The sequence below is a fragment of the Trichechus manatus genome, unplaced genomic scaffold (genome assembly GCF_000243295.1).
Source record: "Trichechus manatus latirostris isolate Lorelei unplaced genomic scaffold, TriManLat1.0 scaffold00018, whole genome shotgun sequence".
NCBI lineage: Eukaryota > Metazoa > Chordata > Mammalia > Sirenia > Trichechidae > Trichechus > Trichechus manatus.
In genome coordinates this window covers 10,729,353-10,744,870 of record NW_004443954.1, presented here as the reverse complement: position 1 = coordinate 10,744,870, position 15,518 = coordinate 10,729,353, and the positions used below count along the sequence as shown (strand labels likewise).

The following is a 15,518-nucleotide window of genomic DNA, read 5'->3' as shown; positions in this document are numbered from 1 at the left end:
CTAAGGGCGGGCGGAGTGCTCGGCCTGAGAGGCGGAGCCCAGAGGGGCGGCCGGTCACACTGTTCCCGCGGCTGGCGGCCACCGCCACTTCTCTAGACAGTGAAGCCGCCTCACTGGAGCGCTCTGCGGCTCCCCGGACGAAAATCAGCCCTCCTGAGTAAGAGTCCGCCGGCTGGGGAGGAGGAGCGGGCCCGGCGGGTGTGGCCCCGTGGGAAGTATACCGGGGCTGGGTTCGCGGCCCTGGGGCCGGGGGCGGGAACGGTGGGTCCCAGCAGGACTGGGATCTCGCGGCTGGCCAGCCAGGGCCAATGCCCGGGTTATGGAGTCGAGGGTTCTTTACGGGCCGGAGTCTAGCGCCTGCCGGGCCGGCGCGGGCGGTGTCCAGGTAACGGGGAACCGGCGCTCACCGAAGGGCGGAGGTCTCGCGGCTGCCGCGCGGAGCAAGGGTTTGCTGGGAACGGGGGTCTCGTGGCGCCCGGGCCGGGGGAGGTGCCCGTGCTACGAAGCAGGGCGCGGGGATCTCACGACTGCTGGGCAGAGCGGGGACGGTGTCTGGGTTATGGGGTCGGCAGTTCCTTACGGGCTGCAGTCTAGCGGTTGCCGGGCCGGCGCGGGCGGTGCCCGGGTAACCGGGGCCGGGGTCTCCGAGGGGCCGGGAGTGTCTCGTCTGCCCGGCGGAGCAGGGGCTTCTTGGTGGCGGAGGTCTCGGGGCGGTCGGGCGGGTCGGAGGCGGTGTCCGCGTTGCTGGGGCTGTGGTCTCGCGGTGGCTGGGCGGAACAGGGGCGGTGCCTAGGTTACGGGGTCCCGACTCGGGGGTTGCTGCTTTGCGTGTTGTTGTGACCCGGTTGCCTGACAACGCATTGACGCTTCCTAAAGAGGCATCCACCCCAGCGCCCTGGGACGAGCCTTGTCTTCCCTTTCGGGCGTCTTCCCTTCGCTTTCGGCCGGCCCCGCAGCTCGACGAAGTCCCCCCGGAGCGCCTTGGTGCTGGTTAATGGTTAACGTTTGTTGAGTGCTTGTGCGCCAGGCGCTGTTCCCAGAGCTTTACTTTGGAAGTAATTATTTAATCTTCACTACGACCCTATGAGACAGGTGCTGTTATTATCCTGTTTTACCCCTGTGATTGCTTGGCTTCTTAAGCTTGAATCTCTTCTTTCTAAATGCCTTGATTTTAGTGTTATCTGTGACTTGAATCCGGTTTTCGTAAAGTAGCAATAGGACTCATCTTTTGAGAGAGTCTGGCTCTTAAGATTACAGGATTGAAAAGCTTAACTTGGATGTCTGCAAAGACTAAATTCTGAAGTAATCACCTAGTTTCCAAACGCTTGGAAAATGCAGGGGCCCAGTAACAACCAATGAGAGTTTGTAAAAAGCCAGTTATCCTCAGCGAGGTTCTATTTTAGGTGAAAGAATGGCTTGCCATTTGGCAAGCAAAAAGGAATCCTGTGAAAACCAGTAAAATGTTGCTTTCTTATCTACGTATCATTCTCGGAGCTAGGAAAACACTGACTTTCAGTAGTTAAATATCAGCTGAGATACTCTCCAGGGGTGAAGTTTTGAGTCTCCCGCAGCAAGATGACCTCCTGGGAGGGAGCGAGTGGGTTCAGCCAGGGTAAATTGAAACAGCATATTTCCAGTACAGTTTTTCTCAAATGTTTTCAGACAAATATGATTTAACTATTGTAAATCTGATTAAATTTCAGATTATATTTTAACATCACTCTGATTGACATTCTGATGAGTTTTCCTGAGTGGAAGAGAAAGGTGTTTGTGCAAGTGTTTTGGCAATTTGGCGTAACCCAAAGGCTGTCTAATTTATCTACTGCCTGCAGTCATGACTAATGATGTTTTATTAATAACTGCTTGCGGACTTCAGAATGCTTTTATGTACTTATTCACACACTGTCCTTTGTCTTCCAACCTTCCCCTATCTCTTCAGCAGCACAGTATTTACTTCTTAGCAACTTTTAGGGGGATTTGTCAAAATCTGGGTGTGCCCATGGGAATAAGGTGCTCATGTGGATATCATTTGCCAGGAGAAAAAGATTGAGAATCTTTTATTTGCTAGAAAGATCACTGGATGGATGGGAAGTGAGAAACATTGTACCAGTTCACCTTATTCCTCCTTCTCTTTCTTCTACTGCTCTTTCACAGGCTCCTCCACTCCACTCCACCACCCCACCTCTGTTCTTTATCACTTGCTGAGATTCTGTCCTTAGTCCTGTTCTCTTTTGCTGGGCAGCTTCTTCTCCCACAGTTTTAATGGTCACCTTAAACACTGTGAAGTCTTTATTTCCAGCCTGGGTTCTACTCTGAGTTCCAGATGTATTCAGATTGTTTTCTTGATATCTCCACTGGATCCTTTTGGGGCACCTCACATTCAACCCCGAAACCCCAGTTTGGCTAAACTGTGAGCTACTGTAGCAGGGGGCATTATCTTGTCCAAGTCTGAAGGCAAGGATCATATCTTTTTCTAGCCCCTGCATCTAGCACAGTGTCTTGTTTTAGGACGTATCTTAGTTACCTAGTGCTGCCATAACAAAAATACCACAAGTGGGTGGCTTTAAAGAACAGAAATTTGCTGTTTCACAGTTTGGGAGACAAGAAATCCAAATCAGGTTACTGCCTTGTGGTTTTCTTGGTGCTCAGTGGCTTGTAGATGGGCCCTCACATGGTCTTCCCCGTGTGTCTCTCTCAGTGTCTATTTTCCCTTTTTATAATACACTACTCAGAGGGACCCACCCTATGCTGGCATGACTCCATTAAGATAACAAAAGAAAGCCCCTATTTCCAAACAGGGTCACACTCACAGGTACAGCAGTTAGGACTTCAGCGTATCTTTTTGGAGATTACAATTCAGTCCATAAGAGGAGGGGATTAACTTTCCCTTTGTTGTGCTTCCATAGTCCAGAGGGAATTTGCATTCCACTCTTCCAGAGGGAAGAGATAGAGCAACATTTTCCCCTCTCTCTGTGATTGATGAAATTGGGAGAAGGAATCTGGCATACTCAGCTCTTTCTGGGTCCTTTTTGTTTTTTGAATTTGCCTAGATTTAGCAGATAGTTATATTCTGGTCTGCTTATATATCTATATAATAAGCATAAAGAGCCTCAGTCCAAGATTTAGAGATGTTGATAACCAAGTAACAATTATTGGTGATTTAAATCTCAGTGTACTTTAAGTTTGGAGATTTTTGAGTTGAATACTTATGTATATAAACACTATGAAAATACAATAAAAATCAATAACAATAGCTATGATTTATTGATTTCTAAGTGCCAGGTTCAGTGCCATAATTTTATCTGTATTATTTCATTTTATCTTCATAACAACTTTAGAGTTGGTAGTCTCTCCACTTTATAGATGAGAAAACTTAGACATAGAGAAGTTAAGGAACTTATCTGAGGTCCATAGTCAAGAAGTAATAAAGTCAGTAAGTGATGAGGTTGGGTTTCAAATCCAGGACTAAACTGATTTTCCTGAAAGTTGTTTATTATATACCTACAAAGTACCTACCCCAAACCAGTTACCGTCGATTTGGTTCTGATTCATGGTGACCTCGTGTATGTCAGAAAAGACCTGTGCTCCATCGTGTTTTTATGGTTGTGACCTTTTGGAAGCAGATTATCAGGCCTCTGGGTGGCTTTAAACCACCAGCCTTTTGGTTAGTAGTCCAGTGCTTCACTATTTGTGCCACCCAGGGACTCCTATACTAAGTTGTACATAGCTATACTAGTGGAGCCCTGGTGGTGCAGTGGTTAAGAGCTCGGCTGCTAACCAAAAGGTTGGCAGTTCAAATCAACCAGCCACTCCTTGGAAACCCTATGGGGGCAGTTCTACTCTCTTATAGAGTCACTATGAGTGGGAATCGACTGGACAGCAGTGGGTTTGGTTTTTTTTTTTGGTATACTGTGTATAGCTTAGTATAAGCTATACTCCTATACTAAGCTATACATAGCTAATAAAAAAAAAAAAAAAAAAAAAAAAAAACCTGGTAATACTATCCTGAGAAAAGTTAAGTGATTTTATATTGTTTGGTATCAGGAAATAAAGAATCCTCATTTAGGTTTCTTTTGCAGTCTTTCTGTTTTTAATCCTTAAATTATAAACATTCTTACTCTTATTTTGTACATAGGTTGTACAGCATCAACCCAGTCTTTGACTCGCTGAGTAACTCTTGAATAATTTTCTAGCTGGAATATGCTTTATGTAACTTACAGACACCCTTTTAGGAGTGGGAGAAAAGTGACCATGACAGCTGGGAGCTGGCCTGGTATTATCATCTGGGCTGTGGTGTTGTAGGAGCTAGCATGACATACACAGCCTAGGCCTTACTATTCTTCTGCCGAACATAAACAGTTGCCCAGAACATCAACATCAGATAGGCCAGTTTGTGTCCATGATGGATCAAAACAAAAAACAAGACCCTTCCATAATCATATTGAAACACAGATAAAACATGAACCTTTTCTAAGCCAGAAAATGCCAAACGTCCTTCTCTCCCAACTAACTTGAGAAACTGCTGCTTCATTACCAATTACAGCTTTAACCTCATTCCAGCCTGTACTCTCTGTAGGTAAGTTTTATTAAGATACCCAATCATAAAATTACCCTGCTTCCTGACAGCATTCAATCCTGAGCTAAGCTCTACTTCCTTAACCAAAACCAAAACCCATTGCTGTGGAGTTGATTCCAACTCGTAATGACCCTGTGGGACAGAGTAGAACTGCCCCACAGGGTTCCCAAGGCTGTAAATCTTTACAGAAGCAGACCACCATATCTTTCTCCCGTGGAGCGGCCGGTAGGTTTGAACTGCTGTTCTTTTTGAAGGTTAGCAGCCAGGTGCTTAACCACTGCGCCACCAGGGCTCCTTCACGTCCTTAAACTCTCCCGCAAATCACCTAACACAAACCAAAATTCGATGATAAATCTTTTCTAACACCCTTGCTGGAGGGACCACCGTGGTTCAGTGATAGAATTCTCACCTTCCATGGAGGAGACCTGGGTTCAGTTCCCAGCCAGTGCACCTCAAGCAGTGTCAGTGGAGGCTTGCATGTTGCTATGATGCTGAACAGATTTCAGTGGTGCTTCCAGACTAAAGCAGACTAGGAAAGAAAGGCCTGGTGATCTGCTTCTGAAAAAATCAGCCAGTGAAAACTGAATCACAGTGGTTCAATCCTGTTGTGCATGGGGTCTCCATGAGTCACCTACTCCATGGTAGCCACCACCACCACCACCCCCCTCCTTATTAAGATGCCCTGAGGTTCTCCATGGTGTGCATTCTCTACCTTGAAGCAATGATTAATAAACCCAGCTTGTTTAACTATAGTTTGTTTCTAGTTGTCTTTGGCTGGAGGCTATTTGTGTCTTTGACTCTTCAATTTAATATTAAAAATGTTATAACTGATTAGACAGTAGAACAAACTAAAGAATGATTAAAAGTATATATATTTATATTTCTGCTAAATTTCATGTATTAGTTATGGCATGTACTATACTTACTACCATTGTTTAAAAGCATGTATTTTACGTGAAAAGATGCTCAAAGTCATTAGCCATTAAAAAACAAAACAAAACAAAACAGAAAACCAAACCCGTTGCGGTTGAGTTGTTTCCAACTCATAGTGACCCTATAGGACAGAGTAGAACTGCCGCATAGGGTTTCCAAGGAGTGGCTGGTGCATTCGAACTGCTGACCTTTTTGATTAGCAGCCAAGTTCTTAACCACTGCACCATTAGCCTTTAGGGAGATGCAAATCAAAACCACAATAAGATATCCTTCACTCCCACTAGGATGGCTAAGATTTAAAAAACAGAAAATAACAAATGTTGATAGGATGTGGAGCAATCAGTTACTATGAATGCAAAAGACAGTCTTTCAAGGTCTGGTTAGAGCATCATTTAAATGAATACATTACACTGTTAACACAGTTGTGTGGAAATCTTAGGGATAGTTAAGTGTCAAAGAGACATTATTATTTTTTTTTTAGATTGATGACATTTCTGCTTAAATTCGGATAAAATCCTATAGCAAAGTATATACATTATCCTGTTACTTTGTTTTTATGTCTATCAGAAGTAAAAAATTAGGAAAATTAGGGAACTTTAAGAAATGATTTTTTAAACATGAAAACTATTGTTTGCTGTTGAGCTGTTCTGAATTTTTACTAGGAAAATCGTTGTGACAATTAGCAAATTAAAAATGGCTGAAATACACTAACTTTTGTCAGTTTGGAATTTATATTGCTAAAGGTGTATTTTAAAACCAGGGTTCTTTTTGGAAGTAAAAAATGGAATGAAGTTTATATATTGCTTAACTGATCTATGTTTCAACATATTTCTTTTGGATAAAGCTTGCTTTTCTACATTTTTACAAATTATCAGTGTTCCCCAAATATTCAGTAATACTTTTTTCTTTAATTCTCACTTGCATTTGATATCGTTGACCAATTTTTCACTTACCTCTCTCCTCTTTTCCTCCACAGATTATGTCAACTGGCTTCTCTTTATATCCCTTTTTAATTATTTCTTCTTTATATTTTGTCCAGTTTTATATTTTCTTCTCTTACTTTTCCCCTGCCTCCCAAGTAAACATTGCCCCAGGATTAGTCCTGGGTTGTCTTTTTCCCAGTCTATGCTCATTTCTCAAGGCTTCAACTATCATCTTTGTCTTAGGCTGGGTTCTCTAGAGAAGCAAAACCAGTAAAGTGTATAAATATATGTATATAGAGAGATTATATCAAGGAAACAACTCATGCAATTGTAAGGGGCTAGAACGTCCCAAGTCCGTGGATCAGGGTAGAGACCTCTCCCAAGTCACACAGCCGCAGAAACTGGCAAGCCCAGGATCGGCAGATCGGAGAGCAAGGCTCCCACTCACAGGCTGTGCAGATCGACGAATCCCAGGTTTGACAGATAAGCTGACAGCTCAAGTCCCAAGAATGGGAGATGAGACGACAGGAAACAGCCGCAGGATCCAGAGAGAGCAAAACGCCAGAACGTCTGCTTATATACAGATGCGGGCCACACCCCCAAGGAGACTCCCTTTCATCTGATTGGCTACTCACAGTATATTCAATCATGGGAGTGATTACATTAAAACACTGAGAATCATGGCCCAGCCAAGTTGACACACAATCTTAACCATCACAATCTTGAAATAGGTAACTCTTAAATAAACATCTCTAATGTGATGCTCTTCCTTGAATTTTAGTCTTGAAATTCTAACCATCTACTGAGAATTTCCTTAGGATGACTTACTATCTCCAACTTAAAATATCTAAACTAAACCTTTTCCAAACCAGCGAGCTTTTTCTATTTGTCTGTTGAGGATTCTGTCCACATATAGTCTCTAGGCATTAAAATTTTGGTCATTTGTGGTTCCTCCTTCTCTCACCACACATCCAATCAATCACTAAGTTTTATGGGTTTTTGAAAAACTTATTTCAAAAAATTCAAGGTTCAATGGGGAAAAAATAGTTTTTTCAAAAAATGGTGCTTGTTTTAGGCTGGGTTCTCTAGAGAAGCAAAACCAGTAAAGCATATAAATATATTTATAGAGAGATATATATCAAAGAAACAGCTCACGTGGTTGTAGAGGCTAGAACGTTCCAAGTCTGTGGATTAGGATAGAGGCTTCTCCTGTTTCATGTAGCCGCAGGGGCCAGTGAACCCAAGATCAGCAGGTCAGAAAGCAGGACTCTGCTCACAGGCTGTGAAGATTGACAAATCGCAGGATCGGCAGATAAGATGATAGCTCAATTCCCAAGAACTGGAGGCCAGATGAACAGGAGGTAGCCGCAGGATCCAGAGTAGAGCAAAAAGCCAGAACATCTGCTTATATTCAGATACAAACCACACCCCCAAGGAAATAGCCTTTCAACTAATTGGCTTCTCACAGCAGATTCAGTCATGGGAGTGATCACATATAAACACTGAGAATCATGGCCCAGACGAGTTGACACACAATCTTAACTATCACAGTGCTGGAATAATTTTGTATCCATATGAAAACAAACAAATGAAGACCTTGACTCTTGCCAAACACCATTTGCAAAAATTATCTCCAAATGGATCATAGACTTAAATATAAGAGAAAAAGCAATAGCACTTCTAAAATAAAGCATAAAAGAAAATATTTGTGACTTTGGGTTAGGCAAAGATTTCTTATTATGACAGAAAAGTATAATAATAAATTGATGAAAAATCAATAAATTGGACTTAATAAAAATTAAAAACTTTGTTCTTAAAAAAGACATCATTAAGAAAATTAAAAAACAAATTACAATTGGAGAAAGTATTTGCAACATTTGATAAACAACTTGTATCCAGTATATATAAAGAAATCTTATCAATAATAATAAAACAATCTAATTTTAAAATGGGCAGAAGATTTAAAGATACACTTTGCCAATGGTTGTATATATGGATATACGAATGACAGATGAACACATGAAAATATACTCAACATCAAGTCTTTAGAGAAATGCAAATTAAAACCATAGTGAGATACCACTATACACCCAATCGAATAAAATAAAAAAGACTGACAATACCAAGGATTGGTGAGGATGTGTAGGAGTTGAAACCCTTATACGTTGCTGGTTAGAATGTAAAGTGGCAGCCGCTTCGGTAAACAGCTTAGCAGTTCCTCAAAATTGTAAACATAGAGTTATATATGACCCAGCATTTCCATTCCTAGGTTTGTATCCCAGAGTATTGAAAACGCGTCCACACAAAAACCTGTATACAAATGTTTATAGCAGCGTTGTTCGTAATAGCCAAAAAATGTCAACAACCCACATGTCCATCACCAGGTGAACAGATAAACAACGTGGTATTCCCAGACAATGGAATACTACTTAGCAATAAAAAGAATAAGGAACAACAAAAGATGTATTTCTTGACTCTATTTATATGAAGTTTCTAGAGTAGGCAGAACTGTGGAGACAGAAAGCCTGAATTGGAGTGGGAGCAGGGATTGACTGCAGAGGGGCACAAAGGAACTTCCTGAGGTGGTGAAAGCTTTATAAAACATGATTGTGATGATAATTGCACAACCTGATGAACTTACTAAAATTCATGAAATTCTTTACTTAAAATAGATGAATTTTATGGTATGTAAATTACCAATAAAAACAATGAATTTAGAAACAATTCCAAATCTTAGTGAAAAAAATAGGATTATAAGATTCCATACTGATAATAAACTGTTAAATGGAGAAGAAGGAAGGGCTCTTGCTTACAATAGAATGGTAAGTGCTGACTGGTAAATATGCAGGAAGTGATAGAATGGAAAAATAAACATTTTGCAATCATTCTAATAAAGATTGGATCAGTCAGGCATCACCAATCAGTGCTAAATCTAGGAGGAAATTTTGGTGAGGATCAGGATATTTGTATGATCTGAAAATATCTCCCCACAGACTCTTTATTAATTACAAGGGAAAAATAGTGGAGAAATGAGATACCACCTTGACCAGGTAATCAAAAATCATGTCACTAATGAGGGGTAGATGGACATCATGTGTCTCTGTTGTTGACACCCTGAGAAGCACACAACATAACCTAACTAGTTTTCCTGATGAGACTGCATAACCTGAATTCAGTCATGAAGAAACCCCAAATGAGGAATGTTCTATTAAAAAGGGTGGGGAAGGGGCTGTATTAGAAAATGCCACTGTCATAAAAGACAAAGGGAGGTTGTGAAAGTGTTCCAAATTTAAAAAAGGGTGTGGTTAAGAGCTACGGCTGCTAACTGAAAGGTTGGCAGTTCGAATCCACCAGATGCTCCTTGGAAGCCCTATGGGGCAGTTCTGCTGTGTCCTATAGGGTCACTATGAGTTGGAATTGACTCGACGGCAACGAGTGTGGTTTTTTTGGTTTTAAAGAGACATAACAGAGCCCTGATGATGCGGTGGTTAAAGTGCTCGGCTGCTAACTGAAAGGTCAGTCAAACCCACCAGCTGGTCTTTGGGAGAAATATATAGCAGTTGACTTCCGTGAAGATGGTTGTTGTTATGTGCCATCCAGTGGATTCCAACACAGCGACCCTATAGGATGGAGTAGAACTAACTGCCCCGTAGGGTTTTCTAGGCTGTAATCTTTTTTGAGGTGGAGCGGCTAGTGTGTTCGAACTGTCAACCTTTCGGTTAGCTGAGCACTTAACTACTGTACCACCAAGGCTCCTTCTCTAAAGAGTACAGCCTTGGAAACCCTATGAGGCAGTTCTACTCTGTCTTATAGGGTCTCTATGAGTTGGAATCCCCTCGATGGCAATGGGTTTGGTTTTGTTTATTGTTTTTTTAGTGGCTCAATGATTAAGTGTTCAGCTGCTAACAGAATGGTTAACAGTTCAAACCTACAGCCAGCTCTGCAAGAGAAAAGAGCTGGCAATCTGCTGTCATAAGATTACAGCATAAACCCTACTGGGCAGTTCTACGTTCTCATATAGGTTCACTCTGAGTCAGAATCAACTCCGCGGCACACAACAATAGCAAAAAAAGACATAACAATGAAACGCAATACTTATTTAGACTGGATCCTGTACTGGAGAGTGAAAAAAATACTATGAGGGACTTACAAGGATACGTTGACAAAACTGGAATATGGACAGTAGATTAGATTAAAAAATCAACGTTACTGAAATCGATAATATTGAGATTATGTGTAAGAGAATTACTCAATTCTTAAGAAATATGCACGGAAGTGTTTAGGGGTAAAGGGCCATTAGATGAGTAATCCATCTTCTGAATAGTTGTAGAAAAAATTGTGTGTGTGCGCCCATACGTGCACGTAGAGAGAGTGAACTTGTGTGCACGAACAAATGATAAAGCAAATGGGGCAAAATGTTAGCAATAGGCGAATCGGTAAAGAGTGTACAGGTGCTTTTTGTACTGTTCTTATTCTTGCAATTTTTCTGTAAGTTTGAAGTTATCTCCAAATAGTTAAAACCTCTTTTGGTTGTTGTTGTTTTCTTTTAAGTGCTTTGACTTAAAGATTAAACTTTTTTCTTTTTCTCTTTTTCGCTTTTTGGGGTGTGTGTGGGGATGATAAGAAGCCCTGGTGGCACAGTGGTTAAAGCGATCGACAGCTAACTGAAAGGTCAGCAGTTGGAAACCACTAGTGGCTCCGTGGGAGAAAGATGTGGCAGTCTGCTTCAGTCCAGAGTTACAGCCTTGGAAACCTGATGGGGTCGCTATGAGTTTTAACCGACTCAGTGGCAGTGGATTTGGTTTTTTTGATGGGGATTGTGGTGGTGGTTTGTTTCCTTTTTATTTTTTACATACTTTAAAATGTGCTTTAGGTTTTTTGGGAGGAGTTGGGACAGGAAGCAGGCAGGCATTTTCATGGTCAGGCTTAAGTCTGAAGTTAATTTGATAAGTAAATTTGAATACTAAATGTAGATTAACCCTGCACTTTTATAATTTGACTGAAAATACTGATATAGCTGCACTCACTATAGCTTTTTGGTTTGCAGTTTTTTTGTTTTTAGATTCTGAAAAATGGCTGAGAATTTGGATGAATTTATCGAAGAGCGAAAAGCCAAATTGGCCAAAGACAAAGCAGAGTTGGAAAGTGATCCACCTTACATGGAAATGAAGGTAAGGTTACTAATATTCTTCCAACTCGTTTATTAATGTTAAAAGTTAGCTGTGTGAAAAATGCGAAGCATCTGCTCTTATATGAGAATCTTCTGTTTCATACTTTTGTTTGGATTTGCTACCATTCTAACTCCGAGAGCCTGTGACTCTGGACAAGATTTCAGATGCAGTTTTTCCTTTGTGGTGTTTTGTATCTTATACTGTTTCTCCCTTCCTACTAGAGTTTTAATTAATAATTTATGTACTTTGTGAAATGGTTAGGAGACTGGTTCTAGTACAAAGAACTTCCAAGACAAAACGGAGTAGATATAAAAGCAGGTTCTCATAATCTATGTAAGAATGTTTATTTACTGAATGAATGTCTTGATTTTTTTTTTTTTTTTGAATCTACAAAGTGAATTAAGGGTAGTCTTTCTTATTTGCTAATGTTTGCTTCTCAGACTATACATCTGTTAAAATGATTGTTTTTCAAAGCAGTGTCTGAAAAAAGTTTTCTTAAAGCTTTCCTAGTTTTGGCGAGACAGTGATTCGTCCATTTAGCAAACATTTATTGAGTCTGTGCTAGGTAGTGTGCTGGGCTGTGAGAATTATAGCACTAATCCAGACAGATGTGGCACCTTGTCTCACGGGCTCAGAGTATGTAATAAGATATAGGCTGTGGATTAATCTGTGCAATATGGTCCATCATAACTAGACTAACCATACATATTAATTTGCCCAAGACAATCCTGGTTTGCTCCTGCTGCCCAGTGTCTCATCTGGTTTAGCAGATGTCTTGGACAAAGGTATTCTTGTTGAGATGATAAATAATAATTGTTCTAATTATAAACCTAACATTTATTGTTAACTATGGATCAGACATAATTTTAAGAGATTTCATTTCTATTTCACAGTAAAATAAGTACTGTGATTGTCATTTTCCAGATGAGTAAAACAGACATGGAGAAGTAATGAGACTAAGGTGATAGAATTAGTATAACGGTGAAACTAGAATTTGATCTCTGGCAGCCTGACTCCAGTGCTTTTCCTTTAACCACTGTGTTAGGTTGCCTTCCTTCAAAAATAGCTGCTATATACGTCATGTGTATTATCTCATTTAATCATAATATATCTGTAAAATTGGCAGAATATTTTTGTTTCGCAGACCAAGAAACTGAGGCTTAAAGGGATTAAGTAATTTGCCCAGGTATACACTGTGGTGGGTTCAGGATTTGAACAAGCTCTAAAGTCTATGCTCTTAAGCACTCTGCATTACTTAGGAGCAACTTACAATTTTTGGAAAGAGTTATTATGTAGCTTTACATAGAGCTTTATTATAATTTCTAGTATTAAAGAGTACATAAATAATTATCTTTAAGTCTTAACTCAAGTATCACCTGCTGGTGAGGCCCAGTACTTCCTCCTTACCCTGCTATATTTTTTTCCATAGCCCCTCCCTAGCACTCTCTATATAGCACATAATCTAATAATCTGTTATATTTATTGTGTGTCTCCCCAGTAGTTTATGAGCTCCATGAGGGTAGAGATTCTTGTATATTTTATTTATTCAGGTATTTCCAAGGCCTGGGACAGTGCCTAGCACATAGTAGGAGCTCATTGAAATATTTGTTGATAAATGAATGAGTTAAATATTAGGATATTTATTATGTTATTTAAATATCTTTGGTTAATTCTGAAAACCTTACACTTAACTTTTTTTTATGGTATACTGTGTAATTTCGTCAAGCTGTTTAATAAAAATATTGAGACGAATTGTTTATTTTGTGGTTTTTTTTCTCCCTTGCTTTTGTAAATATTATGTCTTTTTCAGGGAAAAGCATCAGAGAAGCTTTCTGAAAACAGTAGAATATTAATCTCCATGGCTAAGGAAAACATACCACCCAACAACCAACAGACCAGGGGTTCTTTAGGTAGGTCGTTGGTTGTGCTCAACCTTCTTAGCAGGCTGCTTGGAAAGAGGTTTGTCTTGTCAAAAAAAAAAGGGTTTCTATGGAGTCTCAGTGACTCTTTCCTTTCTGGGGTCTTACATATTACGGTATGGTCTACACATGCAATATACTGAGAACCCTACCCATTTCATAAGACACTTGTTGGATGATGATTTATGGAAATCATAGCAGTAATTATCTATAACATAACTAAAAATTAATTGAAAATTTTGAATTGCATTTGTATGTGTGTGTCCGAGAGTGTAAAAAGATGTATTTATTGAATAAAAACTATTTAAAAGAAAAAATGCTTCAAGGATATGAACTGCTATTAGGTAAAAGTCCATTTTAATTATTGATAACCATATTGGAATTTTAAAGAAGTTAATATTGCAGCTATACTGATTCTTTAATTATGGTTGCATATGAAAATATTTGGAAACTTTTTACCACATTTTGATTTGCTGTTAAGTATACATTTTCTCTAAGAAAATGTATGTTTTTTGTGTGTGTGTGTACTTCAGGTGAAGGTTTATAGAACAAATAGTTTCTCATGAAACAGTCAGTACACATACTGTTTTATGACATTGGTTAACAACCCCATGAAATGTCAACACTCTCCCTTCTCAACTTTTTTTTTTTTGGTGAAAATATACATAGCCAAAGATACACCATTTCAAAAATTTCTACATGCATAATTCAGTGACGTCGATTACGTTTTTCCAGTTGTGCTGCTATTCTCATGTTAGATGAAGGTTTACAGAACAAAATCGTTTCTCATTAAACAGTACACATGTTGCCCTGTGACAATGGTTAACAACCCCACTACATGCCAACACTGTCCTTACTCAGCCTTGGGTTCCTTATCACCAGTTTTCCTGTCCCCTTCTGCCTTCTAGTCCTTGTCTCTGGACTGCTGTGCCTCATTAGTCCCGTTTTGTTTTATGGGGCTGTCCAATACCCGGCTGAACGGTAAACCTCGGAAGTGACTTCACCGCTGAGCTAAAAGGGTGTCTGGGGGCCGAAAATGCATGTATTTTTAATGTTTATCTTGTGAATACTGATGCCGATTGAAACTTTTTCATCAAAAGGAGGTCAAATGTTGGAGAGGTTGCGGGGAGATTTGAACTCTTACGCACTGCTGGTGGGAATGTAAAATGGTACAACCACTATGGAAAACGATGTGGCGCCTCCTTGAAAAGCTAGAAATAGAAATACCATATGATCCAGCAGTCTAGGATATATAAGAGGCGTCACACGAATAGACATACGCACACCCATGTTCACTGCAGCAGTGTTCACAATAGCAAAAAGATGGAAACAACCTAAGTGCCCATCAATAGATGAATGGATAAACAAATTATGGTACATACACACGATGGAATACTATACAACAATAAAGAACAATGGTGAATCCGTGAAATATCTCACAACGTGGATGAATCTGGAGGGCATTATGCTGAGTGAAATAAGTGAATCACAAAAAGACAAATACTGTATGAGACCACCATTATAAAAACTCAAGAAGAGGTTTACACACAGAAAAAAAAATCTTTGATAGTTACGAAGGATGGGAGGAATGGGGAGATGAAATCACTAACTAGATAGTAGACAAATGTTAACTTTGGTAGAGGGAAAGACAACACACAATATAGGGAAAGTCAGCACAACTTGACCAAGGCAAAGTGATAGAAGCTTCCTAGACACATCCAGACTCCTTGAGGGACCGAGTTACTGGGGCTGAGGATTGGGAACCATAGTCTCGGGGGACATCTAGGTCAATTGGCATAGCATAGTTTTTTTATTTTTTGGGGATTTTTTTTTTTTTAATTGTACTTCAGGTGAAAGCTTACAGAACAAATAGTTTCTCATGAAACAGTAGTACACAATATATTGTTTTATGACATTGGTTAACAACCCCACAACATGTCAACCCTCTAACTTCTCAACCTTTTTTTTTTGGTGAAAATACACATAGCCAAAGATA

General features: G+C 40.0%; 1 protein-coding gene across 1 annotated transcript in view; it reads left to right on the top strand.

The window, feature by feature from the left end:
* The first annotated feature begins 38 nt into the window (after positions 1-38).
* CSPP1 (centrosome and spindle pole associated protein 1) overlaps positions 39-15,518 on the top strand; it is a 143,396-nt gene continuing 127,916 nt past the window's right edge. The window contains exons 1-3 of the mRNA XM_023727764.1: positions 39-157; positions 11,480-11,603; positions 13,414-13,513. Coding sequence (XP_023583532.1) covers positions 11,505-11,603; positions 13,414-13,513 — 199 coding nt within the window. The 5' untranslated portion in view covers positions 39-157; positions 11,480-11,504. The remainder of the gene's footprint in view (positions 158-11,479; positions 11,604-13,413; positions 13,514-15,518) is intronic.